This window comes from Python bivittatus, unplaced genomic scaffold (genome assembly GCF_059951505.1).
Source record: "Python bivittatus isolate LINGU-HERP-01145 unplaced genomic scaffold, Pbiv_v1 ctg000350_np1212, whole genome shotgun sequence".
Classification (NCBI taxonomy): Eukaryota; Metazoa; Chordata; class Lepidosauria; order Squamata; family Pythonidae; genus Python; species Python bivittatus.
Window position 1 is genome coordinate 5,126,042 of NW_028277074.1, and position 23,753 is coordinate 5,149,794.

The 23,753-nt window shown below is 36.3% G+C and overlaps 1 protein-coding gene across 5 annotated transcripts; it reads left to right on the plus strand.

Annotated features, from left to right (window-relative positions):
• The first annotated feature begins 235 nt into the window (after positions 1 to 235).
• Positions 236 to 21,813, plus strand: ARL6 (ARF like GTPase 6). Of its 5 annotated transcripts, none has more exons than XM_088144522.1 (9): positions 236 to 261; positions 1,307 to 1,381; positions 3,310 to 3,468; positions 6,848 to 6,909; positions 8,221 to 8,289; positions 10,560 to 10,654; positions 15,036 to 15,165; positions 18,383 to 18,438; positions 20,590 to 21,813. In XM_088144522.1, exons 3-9 carry the CDS (start codon positions 3,346 to 3,348, stop codon positions 20,613 to 20,615), a joined length of 561 nt encoding a protein of 186 aa, XP_088000648.1. In that variant the 5' UTR covers positions 236 to 261; positions 1,307 to 1,381; positions 3,310 to 3,345; the 3' UTR covers positions 20,616 to 21,813. The 5 variants fall into 5 exon arrangements, with proteins under 5 accessions (XP_088000648.1, XP_007426156.1, XP_025021105.1 ...); XM_025165337.2 differs by lacking the exon at positions 236 to 261 and adding an exon at positions 270 to 354; XM_025165338.2 differs by lacking the exon at positions 236 to 261 and adding an exon at positions 270 to 354 and having other exon boundaries at positions 3,318 to 3,468.
• Positions 21,814 to 23,753: the final 1,940 nt, after the last annotated feature.

Consider the following 23,753-nt stretch of genomic DNA (forward strand, 5'->3'; position numbering starts at 1 on the left):
ATTCGTTCCTGCAGCACTTCTTCATCACAGATACATTCAAACCCTGGATCCGTCTCCTGATACTTCTCTCTTCCCCGTGTCACGAAAAGATTCAGAGCAGAAGACGAGAACGCAGAGCGCTCCTGTGGTGGATCGGCCTTTCTTACGCAATGGCGACCCCTCACTCCTCAGAGGACTATCAGAAGATCGCTGCCACGCAGGACTGGAAAAGGCGCTCCGCCTAGCAGAGGGCGTGGTTTACGGGGTGGTTCGGTTTCCGAGGTAACGACGTAGGCATCGGGGACGTGGGGGTAGAAGGGGGTTCTGGCTCGTTCCGGGCCTGACGCGCAGCTGCTGTTGGCTGCGTTTTCTTTGGTGAGTAGTAGCGGCGCGGTTTCCTGTTCCTTTAAAAAAGGGGGGCGCATGTGCAGGCGATGAGTTGGCTGCGTCTCTCGTTCTTTTAATTTAAAGTTAGACAGCCTTCCTGTTACCTGGCTTTCTACAGCCTCCCCCTCCCACTTCATCGGACGAATCCTGGGAGAGGATTAGATTACGATGCGAAAGAGAGTGATCGGCTCACCCTTACCCAGCCAGCTTCATGGCCGAGCAAGGATTTTAAATCCGGGTTTCTCCCCAGTGAACTATGTCATTCTTAAAGCAGCTCCCCAGATGCGTAGGATTTAAAGTCCCATCATTCTCAGGCCATACTAGAAAGGAATTCTGGACTTGGAGTCCAGTATATTCGAAAAGCACCAGGTTGGGAAAAAGTGCTCTTCGTTACACTTAAACAGTTCTGGCATCTGGGTGGAACCAGAAAAGGAAATGCAGCGAGTTTATTTGCAGCTCAGGTGGAAAGATCCTGAGTCCCCAATACGGTGTTCTTGGGCATCAGCACTGCTGGCAATACTTCCCTTGTTGCTTGGTAGCGTACCTATCTTGCCTAATTATTTGTAGATTTCATTTCAAAGAAATGGGAAGCCAGCATACAGGCTGGATTCAACCATAATCCACATTTCCAGTGATGCATCTAGGGCCCTTTTAGAGGTATGCTTAAAAAAAAAGAAGGGGTAGTTACAGCTTAATATTTTGTTTGGAAATTTGAGCACCTACCCAGAAGAAAAGGGCTAACTATACTCTGTGTATTGTTATAAATGTGATTGTCCATGTTCACCATAGCCAGTTTTGAGATACTAATAACAAATAATCTGTCAACATTCCAAATGTGTCCCCAGGCCAAACATTTGGTGACTGCTCTAATACAGGGAAGTTGCTCTGCTTTTATTGCCCCTATTTTTTCTTAATTCTGCTTTTTTTGTTCTATTTTGAGTATTTCTATACTTAGGGTTGCAAAGAGCAGCAATGCATGTATCCTGCACCTTCAGGGATAGCAGCAAGTGAAATGGTAAAAATCTAGTACTTTGCAATCTAATCTTGGGTACATGTATTTGAAAGTAGCTGCCACTGAGTTAAATGTATCTACATTTAAGCGATTGTATACTGCATCACCCCTTGTAAACTTGCTCAAGCATTAAAATCTGCATGTAAGGTCAAGCTGAACATACCTTTGCAGATAATGTTTATCAAAGGAATGTGTTGTGTTTTCCCCCCTTTTCTCTAGTAAACTTTTTACTACAAAATTGGATCTGCTTTCATGAACTGTCACCTTAAAATGTTTTAGATGTCTTTTGTCAATCTTGCAATCTGCGTTTGTTGTCCAAATTTTGGCAGGCAGTCCCAAAAAGTGGACATGCTGTTTCCATATTGTTGGCAATCTGGCATTGCTAATGGCATTTGCTCTTTCTTGATAAAGGGGGCGGGGGTCACTATTTCCTGTAAGAATAGATTCTATTTCTTCCTTACTCTATTTTCCTTTCTCTTTTTTACCTTCTGCTTTTTTCTTTGCTTTTTGGGTACTCTAATGTGCATTGGCACTTTCTAACTTCCAACATGCAGTTAAGCCATTGTTTTTTCATTATTAATTTTGCAATATATAACTATTATTTTTTGAAGAAAAATGCATTTTAAAAATATCTTGAAGAAGACCTTAATAGAGATGAAAAAGAAATTTGAATTGCTATTTTCTCCCACTGGTATCGCTGGACTTTTAATGTAACAGGCAGAAATTTAACTCTTTACATTATTTCAGTTCCATATTGGTGAAGGGTTTTTTTTGGAATTATTTATTATTTCCTTTTGTATTCTGCCTTTCCAACCTGAGGGAACTAAAATTTAAGCTTTGCTTAATCATGCAAATGTTAAACGTGTTAACAGTGAATCTTACTAGAGGAAAGAGTGCATTCTTCACTGCAATGCTACCTTCGTAAACAACAAAAATAGGTAGTTATTCTGTTGCCTGCACTAGAAAAAACAATACTTATTTAAGGTAACTGTACATAACACTGCATGTACAGTAGCTTGTGAATGTATCTCCCCCCCCCCAAAAAAAATATTTTCTAACAGAAGAAAACAATGCTGCCCCTAATTGTGGTAATAATTCTTCATCCTGTTATGTTTAAAGACAACAGACAAATGGAAACATTCTTCCTCATTATCAAAGTATTACTATAATTAAGTTGGAATTCAGTACACACATACAAAGATGTGATTATCAAGTCAGATCAGTGCTGTGTACAGTTGTCAAGTAAATCACAGCTACATCTGACTGAAAATATTATCCAGTAATACCCAGTGGCCCCTCAGCTGTAGTCTCACTATATTTAAAGATGCAATGTTTTATAATGCTATACTATGATAATAGATATAATAATGTAGAACTCAAACCCTTTTTAGTAAGGAATGGAACTCTTATTTATGAGTATTATATAATTAATAATATTTAACTGGGTTCACTTCTTGGTTCTTGAATATTTTTTAATAGTGCACAGTGCAGAACGTTCCTATGTGGCCTTCTGTTTATATGTTTGTATCTATGTTGGTTAAACTGTAAAACAATAAACATGGATCTATTTCTAGTTATTTTTTTACAAAAAAAATCACTAGCCTCATTGCACAATGCTTTATGAATTATAGAATGCTTTATTAATTATAGAATTACAATTATCCATTGACAAAAGACACTGTGCTTTGACAAGAAGATAAGTAGCTAGCCTGTTTTGACCAGAAGACTTTCCAAATAAGCAGCTTATCTACTTGTTCCTTAGGCTAACCAACCTGCTGTGACATGATTTGAAACTATTTCTTCTCTAGGATGCTTCTGATTTAAATGTCTAAGAACCTTTGCCTTCATGTTCACCTACAGTAATTTCAACTTTTAAATCTATCTACCTACCTACCTACCTACCTACCTACCTATCTCCCTCCAACCTTTAGAAATACAGGAATTGATTGTGCCATTCAATCAAAATTATGGGATTATTTGATAAACTGGCAAGTTGGCTTGGCCTGAAAAAGAAAGAGGTTCATGTTCTGTGCCTTGGATTAGACAACAGTGGTAAAACAACAATTATCAACAAGTTAAAACCATCTAATGTAAGTAGACATTTTTAGTATATTACCAATTTGTTTGTTTTATATTGTTGAAAAGCTGACATTTATCACTATCTGTGGAAACACAGAATGTTTAATACATTGGAATACTAATTTCAGGACAAAATTTATACACACCTTTTAGAGATGGAGTAAATTGTGTTAATACTTTTAATATTAATATGGCTTATGGTTCCAAAAAAATAGATGCTAATAAGAATTGTGTTTAGATATGCAATTCTGGACTTGTTTACAGTCCAGAGAATACTTAATTTTTAAGTAAACTTTAACCGTCTAATGAAATAAAATAAAGTACTTAGTTCAATATACATTAGCAAGCAGAATTCAAAAAAAGAAACATTGTGAAAGTATTAACTACTATTGTCTCAAACTTTGTCTTAAGAGGATAAATTAAAGAAATAGCCAATATTAACACTGAACTAATTAAGGAATGTGTCAATTTTGCTGTGGCCCATTAACAGTTTTATTACTTTTAAACTAGTGCTACATAGCAAAGCTAGTTAATGCTATTTACATATACAGGGGCTCTCATTATATACAGTTTTATGTATTTGTAGTTGGTAAATAAAGACCAGAACTAATTATAGTAAAGGGTTTAGCATATTTGTGGATTTGGGGATGTGGTTCTTATCTGTATGCCATTTTGTATATGTGTAAAAGTATTAATTAGACTTCCAATACATTTTCCCAGCAGTCTGCTGCCAATCTTTATCAATTTGCTCAGCCCATATCTTCCCACTGCACACTCACTGGACTTTTCAGTGCTTCCCACCCACTCCCCATCAGCCCGCCCAGCTTGTTTTCCCATGCACAGTCTTTGCAATGCTTCCTTTTTACTCTCCTGGCAGGTCATCCATCCCTGATTTTTTTCACAGCATACCCACCAAACTTCCAGTGCCTTTTTAGTCATTTCCTGGTCTTCCCTAATCCCTATAGACTCCTGCAGAAATCTGCAGTTTCATTATTCACAATTGTAGGCTAGAATGGAACCCCAATGAATATTGAGGGCTACCTGTATATATATCTATTATATGTTTGGTTTTCTTAGGTAAAGCCCTATTTAATTCTTTTTGCCCTAGTATACCACTGTGGAATATCCTTTTCAGGGACATTCAGTACCACATTACTATCTTATTTGACTTCATGCAAAGACTTTCTTCTTTTCTAAATACAGTGGTACCTCGGGTTACAAATTTAATCCGTTCCGTGACTCTGGTCGCAACCCGATTTGTTCGCAACCCGAAGCAAATTTTCCCATAAGGTTCAATGTAATTACCGTTAATCTCTTTCGGCGTCCACGGACCACGCGTCAAGGGCAGAAAAACGGCTGCGGACCACGCGGCAGGGCGGAAAAATGGCCGCGGACTGCGCAGTAGGGCAGAAAAACAGCCGCGGACCACGTGGCAGGGTGGAAAAATGGCCGTGGACCGTGCGGCAGGGTGGAAAAACGGCCGCGGATCACATGGCACGGGCGGAAAAATGGCCGCGGACCACGTGGCACAGGCGGAAAATGGCCGCGGACCACGTGTCACGGCGGAAAATGGCCGCGGATCCGGTTCATACCCCGAGGCCGAGTTCGCAAACCGAGGTAAATTGTTGCAGCCGGAGCTGGTCGCAACCCGAAAAGTTCGTAAGCAGAGGCGTTTGTAACCCGAGGTACCACTGTAAATCTAGAATTTCAGTCCTATATTTTATAAAGAATTGTAACGTCCTGTGTTAAAGTGACTATATTTGTACAATTTATATTCTGTTTCACATCCTGATTGCTGTAGAATTTTATGTTTTTACTATGTAATCAATCCATAGTATGTTTATTTTTATGTAGTTTAAAATACTATAAATAAATCACCTCTATAATATCGTTGGATTTAAATGGGCAATGGCTTGTTGTTTGCTTATATCTCTTGTTAAAGAATTTTAACTCATGAAAATATACCCAATATTGCCTATTCTGCTGTTTTGTTAATAAATGATCAATATCATTCTAAATACAGATTGATTTGTTAGAGAAGCAGTTTTATAACTGCCAGAAACATAGATGATATGCATATATTTAAATGCAAAATACAAAAACCAAGATAAATGAAGTTTACTAGGCCCTAAAGATTCCATTGTTTCTTGCCAGTAATTCATCTTCCACTTAAGAAGATAGAATACTTATGCTGACAGATCATAAATACTTTTGTATTTCTTAATTGGTACATCATCCATTCTATATGTTTTTCTCAAAAGTTATGAGATTCCACAACATACTTAGATTATGTGAACAGGCATTAATCCCTACAGTTTTGTGAGGAACACAGAAAGAGTATATTAAATATTGGATCCACATCCACAGTATTGATAACTAACATTTAGATATGTAACTGAGACCAATCCAAGTGCTTCATATTCTTTATTTCAATAATTCTTTGTTTAACTACATACTGAATTTTTTCAAAAGTAAACATTGTAGTTGAATTATGATAGGATATACAACAGTGTCAATACTGATGAATACTTGCTACAGGAGGAGTTGGGTTTATAAGCAACCATTTAGGCTTAAAATAAATTTATTTATTTGATTTCACCACCACCCAACTCCAGACCAACTCTTGACAGATCACAGTATATCAAAACAAGATTAAAAAAGCAATATACAATAAACAATGAAAAAGGTAGGAACAAACAACACAGAAAGACATATACAAAACATAACCAACAAGGGTGCTCATCCAAAATAATATATCACTCTATCTATCTATCTATCTATCTATCTATCTATCTATCTATCTATCTATCTATCTAATTTATATAGTTGCCCATCTCACCACAAGCAATTCTGGGCAGCATACAACAATCAGATAAAAACATATAAAAACAAAAGAATATAAAAACACATTAATAAATATCATAAAAACCAAGATACAAACCATAGGGAAAGGAGAATAAAAATGCCCCCCTCAGCAAGGGAGCCATCTAAGCAGGTGTCCAGTTCACTTGAACCTTAAGTCACATTATAAGAAAATAGGAATAACTATATCTCATTGTTCAGTATTAATTAATGAATTAAACCTAAATATAAGTTATCATATATATGATTGGACTGAATGAAATCAAATCAAAAGCCTGCAGAGCTGCCATTATGCAGAGTAAGAATCAGAGGCAAACTTAAAAGATAAATATTTCTTTTTTATTCATAAACACATTATGTATCCTTTTATAGCTGTTAGGGACATTGCATGTTGTACATTTTGGTAATATAATTTTATGACAGCTTCAAAACACTATAATATTATTTCAATCAAGAGAGAATATATAATTACTGATTTTAAATATTAAAATAACAATTTGTTTTTAAGTCAAATTTTCTTTTGCACAGGCTCAAGCTCAAGATATTGTTCCCACAATAGGATTCAGTATAGAAAAATTCAAGACATCAAGGTAATATGTTTTTGTCCCAATACTATTATAATTTTATATTATATAGTTATGTATTAAACTTTTAAAGGAAATGTTTTAGCTGTAACATTTAGGTTGTCAAATTTTCATCCTTTGTCCTGAAACACATGTGGTAATTCTGAACAGTGCAGTCTTGCATGTGAGGAAAGTTTTAATGAGAAATTTTCATTAACTTTTTAAATCAATAAACCTAAATCTCTAGGAATAAATGGAGGCTATTGGGAAAAGGGAAGACAACATTGATAAATAGATTTTCATATAAAATCAACACAGCTATCCTACCTAAAATAGTTACTTACTGTAGGCTTGAATAAGATCTTGGGTTCAAGACATGTTGAGGTCACTTTAGAGAAGCTAGTTGGAGAGGGATCATGTGGCTCTTTTGTTTAGATGTTCTTAGGGAGACTCACCTTGCTTCTTCCATTTCAAGCACTGTTCTCATAGTTTAATAGGAGATGGAGGATAAATGAAAGCAAATCTTGCAACCAAAACACTCCCATCTCTCCTGTTATGGGTTTGGCCAGCAAATCAGAAAACTACCTTATAGTTAGGTTCATCTTGCTGACAACATAATTGACTGTTAAAGCTACTGACTAGCTTTTAATAGTAAGCTATTGTATAAAAATTATCATATGGGAGCATTTTTTTTTTTTAGAGATGAATTCTATTCAGGCCTCTTAGGGGATCAATTTACCAGATGTTTGAGGGTAGCACTGTCGTAGGATTCCAAAAACTAGATATAAAATGTCATATTCCATAATGGAACGTAATATGGAGAAAAAAAACTCATTATTTACAATTTATATTGCAAAATCCGAGTCACATTAAAAAAATCTGGAAATAGATCCTATGCACTTCAGATCAGAAGCAAAGCTATATAACCACATATAGGACTATGATCTAACAAGATTGTTTACAGAGGTAGGTGTCCTCCACAGCAGATTTTGGGAGCATGCAGAAGAATAAGAGAGAGTGATGGGAAGTAGTTTCCTTTATATTCGGAAGTGAACAGCAGTGAATAGGACAGTAATGTAAAGATCCAATTAAGTTGTTCTCTGTTTAATGTACTCCTTACTCCTTTGTATAAGGCTATATTCTTTGTCTGGTTTGACACTTGTTGATAAACTGAGTGCATCATATTGAATAGAATGTTAATGAAAAAAAAAGATGAAATATGATGTGTACAAGTCAGAAGGGTTACTATTACACTGAATTGGCATAATATAATTTATATAAGATTGCAATCCAAAATGTATCTCAGATCTAATATTCTATTTTATTGTTGCTTTACAGTTTGTCATTCACCGTGTTTGATATGTCAGGTCAAGGTAGATACAGAAATCTCTGGGAACACTATTACAAGTAAGTCATTTTCTTTATTGTAAGACTTGGTTGGGCATTCCTCTATAAAATTTATGAACATATTTAGTTAAAATAGTTCCAGAGTAAAATGATAATTAAGTTTCTCTTAGACCTGACTATAATATTATTCTCAAGCATGAACCAAAGGGATGATGAATAAATTGGAATAATATAAATTATATAATAAACATTATAAAAATCTAAAGCTTGAGAATTCATCAGGTGATATATGAAAGGAAGGTCATTATCTGTTCCTGAGAAAATTACTACCATAGCAGCAAATGCTACCTTTTAGATAGTTTTAATACTTAGTAAATAGTAAAGCCACTTATGGAAATTACAATCCATTAAGTTCTGGAGGGCCACAGATTACACAACTTGGATCTTAGACTTAATACATTTATAGCTACTTAGTTATTGAATATATGGAATAAATTAAAGGCCAAATTAAGATACAAGATATTAGTCCTCCTTCTGTCAAAAATGTCTGAGTGCCTATGGAATTATTGTGTAACATGAATTAAAATTATCTTTCCTGGAATAGTTACATGAAATACTATGACATGATTGATTTATTATAGATTGATATACTGGTTTATTGATTGAGTTATGCCTCCGTTCTCCAGTATTTAAAGATTTTACACCTTGAATACACTGGAATTTACTGCTTAATTAATTGCTGTTGTGCAAAAATATAGACAAAATGCTGTTATGTTAAGTGTCTAAGCTTCTGTTCCATAGTGTTTCTTTTGGGGAGATGCCAGATAGAGAAGCTTTAAGGCCTCACTACATTGCAACTTCAAAGGAAGTAGCTATTTTTGCTTTTAAAGTATTTTGAGGCTATAATCATGTACTACTTTACTGAGAGTAAATCACACTGAACTCTATAGATGTATGAGTGCATAAGTACAGGATTGTCTTTTAAACTGATTTTAGAGCACAAGTAAGCTTTAAAATTTGGCAAATTACCGTATTACTTTTTAAAGGCTCTAATAGCTTGAATTTAAAGTTGTGTCAGCAGAGCTTCAATTATGTAAAGTTTGCCTACCTCATTTTTTATGAATAACTCCTCCTGTTACATTCTTGCATCATATCATACATTGAATGTGACTGTCTCCTATTGCTTTGAAGTGGTTTTGGAGGCAAGCAGGGCTGCTTTGGGGTGGGAATATAAAAGTGCTATTCTACAACTGAATTACTATAGATTGTAATTTTGGATTCAATCCAGTTTTGTTTTGTTTTTTTAATATAATGTGTTGCACCCGAGCTTTTTCAACTGACCTTTCTCAGACTTACTACATTTCCAACTTTTTGTAATTGCATGAAGAGTTTAACACAGTGCAAGAAACAATTAAGAATGCATGCCAATTCTGATTAGAAGATAGTTCAGACCCATTTGAAAAAGGTGACATCATGCAACACATTTATCAAAGAGAGGGGCAATTTAGCCAGACATTCTAAAAAAATCCACTGTCATTAATATAGACATAGTTATTATCATTGTTGTTTACAAAAACCTGAATTTTAGTGTAAATAGGATTTTTTTTCCTTCCAAATCCTTGACTGCATTTGGATTTCACTGTATTGCTTGGAACAAGGACCTTGCTAAAGCACACTGCCCATCATTCCAACCTGGCTTCTACTGCTAAAAGGACCAGCCAAACTACCCTTTGAATTCTGACTTGTTCATTTTCTACAAGCCAGAATCCAAACGTGTGTGGAATGTATCTACAAAGAGGAAGGCCACCAGAAAGGGAAAGGAGACAAAAGACAACACTGTCCACAGGGGGAGCATGGAAGCATAAGAGGTTCAGGATAGCCACTCCTTAGAATCTCCCAGGGTATATCCACTAGTTGCTGTAGTATAGATTTAGTCTGGCAAGATTCTGTCTATATGGTGTAAGCAAATAAAGGAACTTAACTCAACTGGACAGTTTCACCGTTGTTTCTTGGGCTGGGCCTGACAAAAGGTAAGAATACATCATGGCCTCTGGCTCTGGTCTTTTAACAGAGAAACAAACCAGAGTTGCTGATGATCCTAAACAAACAATTTGCAGAGCTATCTTGTTTTATTTAGTTGTTCCTATTAGCAAGAGGACCCAAGTAAGGGCAATTAAACAGCATGTACCAGTATGCTGCTTATTCTGTATAATTCTAGCATATTCTGATTCATGCCTTATAACACATTTTTGCCTCATGGATTCTTACCATCTTATTACTCAGATTTATCACAGTGTATAATTTGTGTCTTTTGTTTGTATATTGTACAGAGATTGCCAGGCCATTATTTTTGTCATTGATAGCAGTGACATACTAAGAATGGTTGTGGCAAAGGAAGAACTTGACACTCTCTTGACTCATCCAGGTGAGGAATCTTGTTATCATTTGCAGTCTTTTTCAGAATAAATCAATTACTTTTGTAATACATTAGTGTATAAATTTTTCTTTCATTTTTTCCGTTAGTAATTAAAATATATGTGCATTGATATATTTTTCATGATTATAGCTATGAAATTTAATTCAACATTAAACCTACTGAAATTAAATTTTTTAAACATTAAATATTTTTTGTTAAATAAGAAATTGAATTTAATGTGCATTAAAAGCTCCTAGAATTGGACAATTTTTTATTGATTATGTGCCATCAAGTCAGTGTTGACTCTTAACAACAGATAGAGAGATAGAGAGATAGAGATAGAGAGATATATAGATAGACTTCCTCTAGCCTGGCCCCAGCCTGGCCCATCAAATCTTTCAACACTGTACCAGTCAGCACTATTATAGTCCATCTTCCTTGTTGCTGGTTGTTCTCTTCTTCTCTTTCCTTCCACATTTCCCAGCATTGTAGATTACTTCATAGAACTAGGTCTTCACATAGGGTATCCATATATGATAATTTGAGCCTGGTCATTTGTGCCTCAAGTGAGAACTCTGGATTTATTTGTACTAGGATCCTTTTCTTTGTTTACTTGCCTTTCCATGGTATTCTCAGGAGTCTTCTCCAACACCAAAGTTCAGAAACATAGTAGTCTTTCTATCCTGCTTCTTCAAAGCCTTTCATTTCTATAGAGTGTCACAGGAAAACCACTGCCTGCCCAATTCTGGTATTTGTAAATACCACAGCATCTGAATATTTCTTCTAAGGTGGCTTTGCTACCCTACCAATTGCTAATCTGCAGTGTATTTCTTGACAGCTAGTTCCTTCAATGTTGATAGTTGATTCTAAAAGGCAGAAGCTGCCCACTACTTCAGTATCTTCATTGTCAGTTCTAGGGCTGATAGCTGTACCTATTGTCATTAGTTTAGTCTTTAATTTTAGTCCCATTTTTTCACTGTGCTTTTAGACTTTCATTAGTAGAAACCGCACAGAGTTTCTATTTTCAGCTAACAGAGTAGCTGAAAATACTGTTACTGATGTTTCTTCTTCCAATTTTAAAATCATATTCATCTTCTTCCATTCCAGCCTCCCTCAATATATATTCACCATACAGGTTGAATAGATGAGAAGAGAGTATACAGCCTTCTCTCACTCCTTTGCTGATCTGAACCAGTCTGTTTAGCCATGTTTGTCCAGATTATGGCTTTCTGACCATAATCTGTGTATAGGTTTCATATGAGGACAATGATATGTTCTGGGATTCCTATTTTCCTAAGACATTTCACAGCTTGATATGGTTAATACAGTCAGAGTTCTTTCTATAACCAACGAAACACATACTGAGTTGACAAAATGTTAACATCTTTGAAAAACTAGAAGACTTACAAGGATATTTCCATTATAAAAACTAGTTTGTTTTTTAATTGTTCTTTTAGTAGGAAAATCTACTCTCCCTCCCTAAATTCCTGTATTTCTTTTGAAAAATGAAATATTTGTTTTCTCTGACATTTGTTTGATATGAATTCCAAACAGAAAGGGGCATCGGTTGAGAAACTATAGAATAATTTGTAACAATCATTATGTTTGTATTTATGTTCAGTAACAAAGTAAGCATAAAGCCTTTCATGTGGATCAGTGTTTTTAAAAGTTCTGCTTCATTCCCAGATACATGATTTATTGGTCCCCAGTACCATTAGGCATGGACATGTTGTAGCTTATTTGTATAGCTCTCTACCTACAAAGACTTTCCATGTATTATAAAACTAGGTCTGTGAAGATGAAAGTATTATTGATCAGTGGAAGGAATTGCAAAGTTTGGGAGTGTTGTATGATGCTGAGCTGGTCCTGAATTCCTAAATGCCAACAATGACAAGAACTGTATTTATATAATTACGTTCAAAGTATCAAAATTGTCCTTAGGTTTGTTGATGCAACTATTTCTATCTCATCTCCATCAAACCTGTAAGTGGGACAGTACAAGTATGTTGTTTGAGCGCTGTTTCTTTATATTTCATTCCCTTTATATTTCATTACATTACTGGAATGGAATGGGAAGAAGCCACAATATAGTAGAAATGAAAATTGAAACTGATTCTTAATAATACTGAAGTTTTACCCTGGAGTTAATTTATGTTAGTTTCAATCCAAAATTCTGGACTGTGTAGTATTTTAATAATATTACTCCATTCGTGTATATTTTCTTTACCACTAACCTATGATATGCAACACACTAAGTCATCATGAAAATGGGCCACACAGATTGCATGCTTCCCTGCCAGACTTAACATTTCTTTTTTAAGAAATTAAACCCTGCTTTTAGCAGTTGTCAAATGTTCTCCATAACAAATTTATTCTTGTCAGTTTATATATGTTGCTTTCCTGTTGCATAGAAAAAAGTACAACAATCTCATAGATTTTTGGGCTTTCTTTTGAAAGAAAAGTTTTTACTTGAACAAACAAGTTACAGTCAGATCCAGAAATATTGGGACATCGACACAATTCTAACATCTTTGGCTCTATACACCACCACAATGGATTTGGAATGAAACAAACACAATGTGCGTTAACTGCAGACTGTCAGCTTTAATTTGAGGGTATGTACATCCAACTCAGGTGAACGGTGTAGGAATTACAACAGTTTGCATATGTGCCTCCCACTTGTTAAGGGACCAAAAGTAATGGGACAGAATAATAATAATAATCATACATCAAACTTTCCCTTTTGAATACTTGGTTGCAAATCCGTTGCAGTCAATCACAGCCTGAAGTCTGGAACGCATAGACATCACCAGACGCTGGGTTTCATCCCTGGTGATGCTCTGCCAGGCCTCTACTGCAACTGTCTTCAGTTCCTGCTTGTTCTTGGGGCATTTTCCCTTCAGTTTCGTCTTCAACAAGTGAAATGCATGCTCAATGGGATTCAGGTCAGGTGATTGACTTGGCCATTGCATAACATTCCACTTCTGTCCCTTCAAAAATTCTTTGGTTGCTTTTGCAGTATGCTTTGGGTCATTGTCCATCTGTACTGTGAAGCACCGTCCAATGAGTTCGGCAGCATTTGGCTGAATGTGAGCAGATAATATTGCCCAAAACACTGCAGAATTCATCCTGCTGCTTTTGTCAGCAGTCACATCATCAATAAATAAAAGAGAACCAGTTCCATTGGCAGCCATACATGCCCACGCCGTGACACTACCACCACCATGCTTCACTGATGAGGTGGTATGCTTAGGATCATGAGCAGTTCCTTTCCTTCTCCATACTCTTCTCTTCCCATCACTCTGGTACAAGTTGATCGTGGTCTCATCTGTCCATAGGATGTTGTTCCAGAACTGTGAAGGCTTTTTTAGATGTCGTTTGGCAAACTCTAATCTGGCCTTCCTGTTTTTGAGGCTCACCAATGGTTTACATCTTGTGGTGAACCCTCTGTATTCACTCTGGTGAAGTCTTCTTTTGATTGTTGACTTTGACACACATACACCTACCTCCTGGAGAGTGTTCTTGATCTGGCCAACTGTTGTGAAGGGTGCTTTCTTCACCAGGGAACGAATTCTTCGGTCATCCACCACAGTTGTTTTCCGTTGTCTCCTGGGTCTTTTCGTGTTGCTGAGCTCACCGGTGCGTTCCTTCTTTTTGAGAATGTTCCAAACAGTTGTTTTGGCCACGCCTAATGTTCTTGCTATCTCTCTGATGGGTTTGTTTTGTTTCTTCAGCCTAATGATGGCTTGCTTCACTGATAGTGACAGCTCTTTGGATCTCATCTTGAGAGTTGACAGCAACAGATTCCAAATGCAAATAGCACACTTGAACTGAACTCTGGGCCTTTTATCTGCACATTGTAATTGGGGTACTGAGGGGATATCACACACCTGGCCATGGAACAGCTGAGAAGCCAATTGTCCCATTACTTTTGGTCCCTTAACAAGTGGGAGGCACATGTGCAAACTGTTGTAATTCCTACACCGTTCACCTGAGTTGGATGTACATACCCTCAAATTAAAGCTGACAGTCTGCAGTTAACACACATTGTGTTTGTTTCATTCCAAATCCATTGTGGTGGTGTATAGAGCCAAAGATGTTAGAATTGTGTCGATGTCCCAATATTTCTGGACCTGACTGTATGTCTGTGCACTGAGAAATGTGTTTTTATTCTCAGTAGTTTTGCACTTGAACATATATGTGAGTTTGGAGGATTATTTTGAGATTTCTTCAGAAATAGGCATCTAAGATTCCATGGCCCAAGAGCTTGCATCTTGGAGGATATAGTCTTCAGGGAAGGCACTGACTAGTGACCAATATATGTTTCCCATTTCCATTTTAAACAGTTTTCATATACATGGTGACAGTTTAACAAATGGTTATGTTCTAGATCTTAAACATCGCCGAATACCAATTCTGTTCTTCGCAAACAAGATGGATCTCAGAGATGCTGTTTCCTCTGTTAAAGTCTCTCATTTACTGACCTTAGAAAACATCAAAGACAAGCCATGGCATATCTGGTAAAATTATGACTTTATAATTATAACTAAAAATAATATTTAAACATGAATTAAATACATAACTCTATTTTGTATTTGGATTTTGAATGTTCTAAAGTTTTTTTTAATGCAGATAAACTTATGAAGGCAAATTCATTTGACTTCATTGTCCTTAGGTTTTCTTGTGTATTCTAGTGTGCTATCCAACAAATCTGTTTACTCTCCATAACTGTCATTTGGAAAGTGTTACTTTCACCAACTTGATGAAAATGCAAAATTTCACTGATTACAAGGTTTGTGCAAGATGAAGAACAGAGTTGCTTCCTTCCAAGCATACATGATCAAATACCCAGTTTGTTTGTTTGTTTACATTTATTTTTAATACCTTTTATTTATTTTTTAATTCAATTTGTATGCCTCCAAATCCAAACAGTTTCACTGTGACTTACATTCAACTATAACATAAGCATAAATATCCATAGTATAGCCTAAAATGTGAAAAAATAAAATGTCAATTCTAAGTAGCAAAACATTAAAATTAACCAGTAAAAGCCATAACACTCTTATACAACAAAAACTAATGATATTTATATAATTACACTGAAATTATCCCTGAATAAAACCCATAATAACAGCTTCCAACAACATACAGTGGGGCAAAAAAGTATTTAGTCAGCCACCAATTGTGCAAGTTCCCCCACTTAAAAAGATGAGAGAGGCCTGTAATTTTCATCATAGGTATACCTCAACTATGAGAGACAAAATGGGGGGAAAATCCAGAAAATCACATTGTCTGATTTTTAAAGAATTTATTTGCAAATCATGGTGGAAAATAAGTATTTGGTCAATATCAAAAGTTCATCTCAATACTTTGTTATATATCCTTTGTTGGCAATGACAGAGGTCAAACGTTTTCTGTAAGTCTTCACAAGGTTTTCACACACTGTTGCTGGTATTTTGGCCCATTCCTCCATGCAGATCTCCTCTAGAGCACTGATGTTTTGGGGCTGTCGCTGGGCAACACGGACTTTCAACTCCCTCCAAAGGTTTTCCATGGGGTTGAGATCTGGAGACTGGCTAGGCCACTCCAGGACCTTGAAATGCTTCTTACGAAGCCACTCCTTCGTTGCCCGGGCGGTGTGTTTGGGATCATTGTCATGCTGAAAGACCCAGCCACGTTTCATCTTCAATGCCCTTGCTGATGGAAGGAGGTGTTCACTCAAAATCTCACGATACACGGCCCCATTCATTCTTTCCTTTACACGGATCAGTCGTCCTGGTCCCTTTGCAGAAAAACAGCCCCAAAGCATGATGTTTCCACCCCCATGCTTCACAGTAGGTATGGTGTTCTTTGGATGCAACTCAGCATTCTCTCTCCTCCAAACACGACGAGTTGAGTTTAGACCAAAACATCCTACTTTGGTTTCATCTGCCCATATGACATTCTCCCAATCCTCTTCTGGATCATCCAAATGCTCTCTAGCAAACTTCAGACAGGCCTGGACATGTACTGGCTTAAGCAGGGGGACACATCTGGCACTGCAGGATTTGAGTCCCTGGCAGCATAGTGTGTTACTGATGGTAGCCTTTGTTACTTTGGTCCCAGCTCTCTGCAGGTCATTCACTAGGTCCCCCTGTGTGGTTCTGGGATTTTTGCTCACCGTTGTGATCATTTTGACCCCACGGGGTGAGATCTTGCATGGAGCCCCAAATCGAGGGAGATTATCAGTGGTCTTATATGTCTTCCATTTTCTAATTATTGCTCCCACAGTTGGTTTCTTCACACCAAGCTGCTTGCCTATTGCAGATTCAGTCTTCCCAGCCTGGTGCAGGTCTACAATTTTGTTTCTGGTGTCCTTCAACAGCTCTTTGGTCTTGGCCATAGTGGAGTTTGGAGTGCAACTGTTTGAGGTTGTGGACAGGTGTCTTTTATACTGATAACAAGGTCAAACAGGTGCCATTACTACAGGTAACGAGTGGAGGACAGAGGAGCCTCTTAAAGAAGTAGTTACAGGTCTGTGAGAGCCAGACATCTTGCTTGTTTGTAGGTGACCAAATACTTATTTTCCACCATGATTTGCAAATAAATTCTTTAAAAATCAGTCAATGTGATTTTCTGGATTTTTTTTCTCATTTTGTCTCTCATAGTTGAGGTATACCTATGATGAAAATTACAGGCCTCTCATCTTTTTAAGTGGGAGAACTTGCACAATTGGTGGCTGACTAAATACTTTTTTGCCCCACTGTATAAAATGCACTTCAGTATGAGTGGCACTCTGGAAAAGCTCAGTTTTTACTGCTTTCTGGAAGGCCATACAGTCAGGGCTAACCTAATATCTAAAGGGAAACCATTCTATAATAGCAGCCACGACTGAAAAGCATTGTTTTTTGGCTTTTATCTGCTTATATCTGTTGCTACTGAATGTTCTGCAATGGCTTATAATATAAAAGCACAAGAAATTCAACTTTAGTATGATGTGGATATTGTAGAAATCTAATTCCTGCTAAACACTACTATAAAAAAGAGCACATACATTCTTCTGTATCTGATCACATATTGAATACCATGTTCTGAATAGCATGTTGAGGTAGGTTTGTCTAATAGATCAAATTAGGCAAAGAAAGTCAGAAGTGATAGGCTTAAATCACAGCTGCCCATTTTTGGACGGTCTGCAGGCACAGTCAGAATTTTAAGAACTCTTGCAAAATGACTTCTTGCCTGTTAACAAACCAGTCTCCATGGGGAATAACCACTTAAAAATCACCAGTTTGCTATAAGGCTTTTTGCCATCCCCTACTTTAATCCCCTACTTTATGTTTGCCATTTTTTCTGAGAAGATGGGCATAATAACAAACAAAGCACTGGGTTGCAAGCATTCTCAAACTTAGGGAGTTTGTTTGGGGCCCAGAAGCATTCTTGGAAATAAAAGAGGACACTGGCAGCTGGGTCTTTGATGCCAATTTCCTGATTTTTTTTTTTTTAAATAAAGTGTTGTTAAGGTATAAAGTACAATAGTGTAGGTAGCTTGGCAGGCATCAATATGGGCACGCAGAGAAAATCCAACGTGTTTATGTCTGCAACAGATCAGAAAGCAAGGAATAACTTCACATTTGATACCATCTAGGTTTGAGCCTTAGATGTAACTGAAGTCTGTGTATGTGCGTGATTTGAAGTTGCTTAATTGTAAAAATATTTGTTCAAATGTTTTTATTACTTAAAAGAAGTGTGTTCTTTCAGTGCTAGTGATGCTCTTAAAGGAGAAGGATTGCAAGAAGGTGTGGACTGGCTTCAAGGTATGTCTTATATTTTGCCTTACCTGTTTTTCTTTCCATAAGCCCTCCTTTTTAAAAAATATTTTTCCATCATTTCATTTTGCCTTTTTCTGCCTATCTCTGCTGTCAGATCAAATTACACAGTGAGTATCCTTATAATTATCTGGATGCTTCTTTTGATTACACATTGTCATTCAAACAAAGGTATCTCCATTTAAAATATTCCATTTTGATTAATCTATCAACAATACTTTTATCCCTAAGATTAAAGTCAATATATTGTTACTTATAGAAATATTTATTTCCTTCTTATTTTTAAAAAGTCCCAAAGCAATTTAAATTCATTGTAAAGAATACAATAAAAAGAAAAAGTAACATTTCTGATCTAAGTGTGATCCAAAATGATAGCTTTTGTTTAAAGCAGCTAAAAAAAACAGATATATGCCATGGTACTTACTATTATCACGATTATTTAATATGTGTTTTTACTGTTTCCTGTGTAAAAGCATCTTGAAAATGGCTTGCAAAATGCAACACAGTAAAAAACAATAAATTGAAGAGAATATAAAAACCAAAGCAGTTAAAAGAGAATGGGACAAAAAAAACTGAAATAGAAGCCTTTTATAAAACTTCATTCCAAGATCATTGTTCATGCTTGCACTACAAATATGCTGAACATGAATTATTTCATATAACATTACTTACAAGGCTGGCCATTCCATTTGTCCTCATAAGCCCTGTATTGAAGCATAACAGGGCAGATGATTGTGCTACTCCTGCCTTGCCTGAAGGTTTGAAGGTTTGCTTGCTTTAATATTACCTACAAAGCAACAGTGTTGCTTGTAGCTGCCATAGCAATAAAGCAGCTGGAGGTACCTTTCTCAAAGCTGGCCATTGGGAAGAGGCACTGGAAGACTATCTTCAGTTATTTTCCCCCAGCAAGAATGCTGATAAATCTACATAAAGAGATTGTTAGGTCCATTCACATCATTCTGTTAAAAGATTTATCAGAATAAGATATTGAAAATGAGTTTGGGCTTTTACAGTAAGAATGTGCTCTTTTTGAAATAAAATAATTGGACAGCAACAGGCAGTTTCATATAGTTTGTTTGTTTGTTTATTATTAAATTTATATGCCACCCATCTCCCCCAGAGGGTGACTCTGGGCGGCTTACAATTAAAAACCAAGACAATAAAACAATAAAAATATGAATGACCCCCGATTAAAACACAAACAACAAATCTATTAAAAAATATATACAAATCAAGAAGATGGGGGAAGCAGTATCAATCATCCCATGAGCCAACTCCAGCAATGCGAGCCCCCATCAGGCCCCCAGGCCATCCAGCATTGCCATGTTTTTACACCTTTTCAGAAGGCCAGGAGAGTAGAGGCAGCCCACACCTCAGCTGGCAAATTGTTCTACAGGGCAGAGACCATGGCAGAAAAGACCCTCTTCCTAGACCCTGCCAGCCGGAATTTCTTGACTGGTGGGGTCCGCAACATGCCCCTTCTGCTGGATTGAGTGGGGTGGGCAGATATAACCGGGGCAAGACGGCTCCTCAGATAACCTGGTCCTGTGCCATGAAGGACTTTAAAGGTAATAACCAACACCTTGAATTGGACCTGGAAGCAAACCAGCAACCAATGCAGCTCACGTAACAGAGGTGTTATATGTGCTGCTCTAGGGGTGTTCAAGATTGTTCACACTGCTGCATTTTGTGCCAGCTGTAGCTTCTGAATACTCTTCAAGGGTAGCCCCATGTAGAGCGCATTGCAATAATCCAAATAGTTGGCCAACACTTTATTTTAAAACTTTGCAGTCAAGAATTTTATGCAAAACGAAACCACTAGATGTCAGCAAAGATTGAAAATTGAGATGCAGAGAAACCTCATTAAATACTACAGAATTTATTATATGGAATATGCTACGGTCCATAATTTAAAACTTAAGAATTATAAGAATCTTGGAATAGAATCCTTAGAACTGTGTATCAAACTCCAGGCTTCTGGACATTTCTGTGCAGGAACCCCAAAATCTTTAAACATACTTGTACATTATTCCTTAACAGTCTAAAATGCTTCTGAATGGTAACAATGTTGGATATGTTTTGATGGTATAATGTAAGAAAACAGCATTTTAATGTGAATTTTTATTTGTTTTTATCTAGATCAGATCCAAATAATGAAGACATGAAAAGCTAATGAGCTAATGGAAATATTAACAATAATTTATAGATATTGAAGGCCTTGGAGATAAAGACTTTTTAGGCCTGTGTGTTTTCTCATGTTGGCTTTTATAAAAGCCTTTAAAAATAAAATAGTACTTTTTGCTAATAGCTCATAACGGCCATAATATGACCGTTAGATGTGGTCAAATAAAAGAATGAAATAATTGTATGCTATTTAAAAACCTTTGGTATGTTTTTGTTTGATTTTTAGAGCTTAGGGAAAGGATCTTACATCTTAAAAAATTGATTTCTGAAAAGCTTTTCATAGTATCTTGTACTCAAAACTTCACACTGGCCATGTCTCCCTGTTGAACTAAAATTTGGTTTAAATTAATAGTCACAAAAAAGAAAAAAATGCTACAAGACTTAAGCTAGGCACTTCTTGTTCTTTTAAACTTTTCCCCTGCAGTTGGAAAGACTACTTTTGCAGCTTTTCTTTCCCATCCATTTTTTCCCATCATGTTGTATTTGTCCAGTCCACAGATCATGGTTTACCCCAGCTCTGGTTGTGTACAAAATAACTTCAAACCATAGTTTGAAATTTGGCTTTATAAACCTGTTTTTTATATAACAAAGCATTGGGAAAGAGTTATTCTTCCAGCCAGATAATAGAAGAAGAAAGATGGGAGATGTGCATGCTCCAAGCTCAGACATAATGTGCAAAACAGAGTGGTTTTGTTCCAGAATACTCAGTTTTCTTTAAAAATATTCCATTTTCTTCTGGAACAGGCTGATCCACACATCAGGGAGGTTTTTGCATCTCCAGAATTGTAACATCGGAAAGTGTGGTGTTCTGGATGATACACTTCTAAAAATGCACAAATCACTTAAATCAACCCCTTGGGGCAGGGAAATTGAACATTTCAAAAACAGACTGTTCTATTTTGCACACCTGTACTCAAATAACACTCATACACATGATACACATCTTGCATGTCTTACTAGGCCATTTTAGCATGTAAACCGGCCCACTGCAATGGACCTTTAACAGAGTATAATTTTATCATGCACAGAAATCAGCTATACCACTTTTTCATACAATATTTTAGGTAGATGTGAATTGTGTTTTTAAAAGCTGTTTGGATGTTAATGAATGTGCTATTTATGTGCTAAATTACATTGTTTTCTGTAATAGCTAAAACAATATTTTGATAAATAAAGTACATAATTAACATAATGAATTCTGTCTCTTTTAAGATGAGAAGTTGCATTTATGAAATGAAATAGTTTGAAGTATTGTAGGGAGCATTTTCTAGAGACCAGGCTTCACTTGGGAAAAATGCAAAGCAGGCAAAGCATTGGGTAAGCATTGCTCCAAGATATTTCAGATCCCTGGACTAATATTTTTTCCAGTTAAAAGATGAAGGTAACAGGCTTTCACTTGAGAGTGAGGCAGCCTGGCAGGACAGAACTTCCACATCTTTGTGCTGCATCAACAGAAGGGAATGGTTGCAATTTCTTTATTATTTGTTTTATGTATTTATTCCAATTTTGTGGCTACCTGAGTCCTTGGTGACTCTGGACAGCTTATAAGTAAAAGAAACAATGCATATAAAAGAGTACATAGCCAACCAGAAAAGCAAACTAAGCTAAACTAAAAGGGGCACCACAACCACCCTATCCCAAGACCTGGGAAAACAACCAGGTTTTTAGTAATTTCTAGAATGTCATAAGGGTGGGAGCTGCATGAATCGATTGCATGGCTTTAAGGATAGATTTTATATTATTAGACACTTGAAAAGGATAGTTGAACTTTTCAACTGTCTTTGTAGAAAATGACATTAATCCCATTAAAAATAATCACATTTTTATTTTGCAGCACAGAACTTTTCTGAATAAAAACAATGTCCATTTGACATCTCCAGCTATTAACACACCTGATCAATCTACAGATATCATTGTATCCCTCTCTCAATTTATGATACATGGTAACACAATATTGAACGTTTAAGAACATAAAGGAACTTCTGAGAAAATAAGCAATGCAAACCACAGCTTTATTATACTAGGTTGGACATATATATCACATGAGCATAAAGTGTGCAATATACAAGTATTAGGTCAAAAAACAATCTGATGCTAATTATTCGATTTCTGCAAGCCAACCATAAAAGGGGGTATAAAAAGGTAATGGGAATTTACCTGAGCTCATTGGGTGCTCCTGTAAATTTTTGCAGCCTAAATATAGTATGCTTAACAGCAACAAACATAAGTAGATATCAAAATCTTATTGAGTATTTTAGAATCTCTCAATTCAGGGCAGCTGAATTCAGTGGGACTTACTCCAAATAAGTATATTAAGAGTAATTTTGTAATTTTAAGAAGACTAAAATCATTGGAGCTTACTAATGAGCAGACATATATAGGATTGTATTGTCTATAAATGAAAAAGGGAGTTAATGATATTATGTGTGTTTTTTTCAAAATTAGTCAAAGAGAAAATCAAAATGCAATTTGTTCAGAAACAAAACTTCAGTAGTTAGCAGTATAGCAAGTTTAATAATATTTTAGTGGGGTCTTCTTATTTAGCTGTGAGCAATATATTCTGAATAAAGCATTTGAGATAGCTGGAGGTTTTTTTTATTATAAGTTCAATCTTGGTTGCTTTTGAGAGCTATCTAAAACAAGAATTTTTAAAATATAAAATACATATTTAGGCCTTATATGGTTTCACACGTAACCATGCTTCCCTTTGCCATATGCTATTACATTGTACTTTCTACATGGCAACTAGGGCCTCGTTATCATCTGTTTAATTTGCATGCAATTCCATGGTTCTTAAAGTTGGCAATTGGGGTCAGAGGCTAGAGGCTACTGCCACCTGCCACATGACAAATAATGTCTCCCATGAAATATATGAATGTAAGGCTAACCCCAAAGTGTGTATTGCTACAGTGCCTTGGTCATGATGTTTTTGGTGAATGTGGATTGATATATTGGTAGAGAGGGAACCATCATCTAAATGATCCAAAGCCTGTCCAGTCTTACTTTATTCCTAGGCTATGAACAAGGCTATTGGCATAACAATTTTAAAAAATCCATACACTGAAGTATGTCTGTATTAGCATTTACCCTGTCTATATTAGCATTTACTCTGCAGAGTT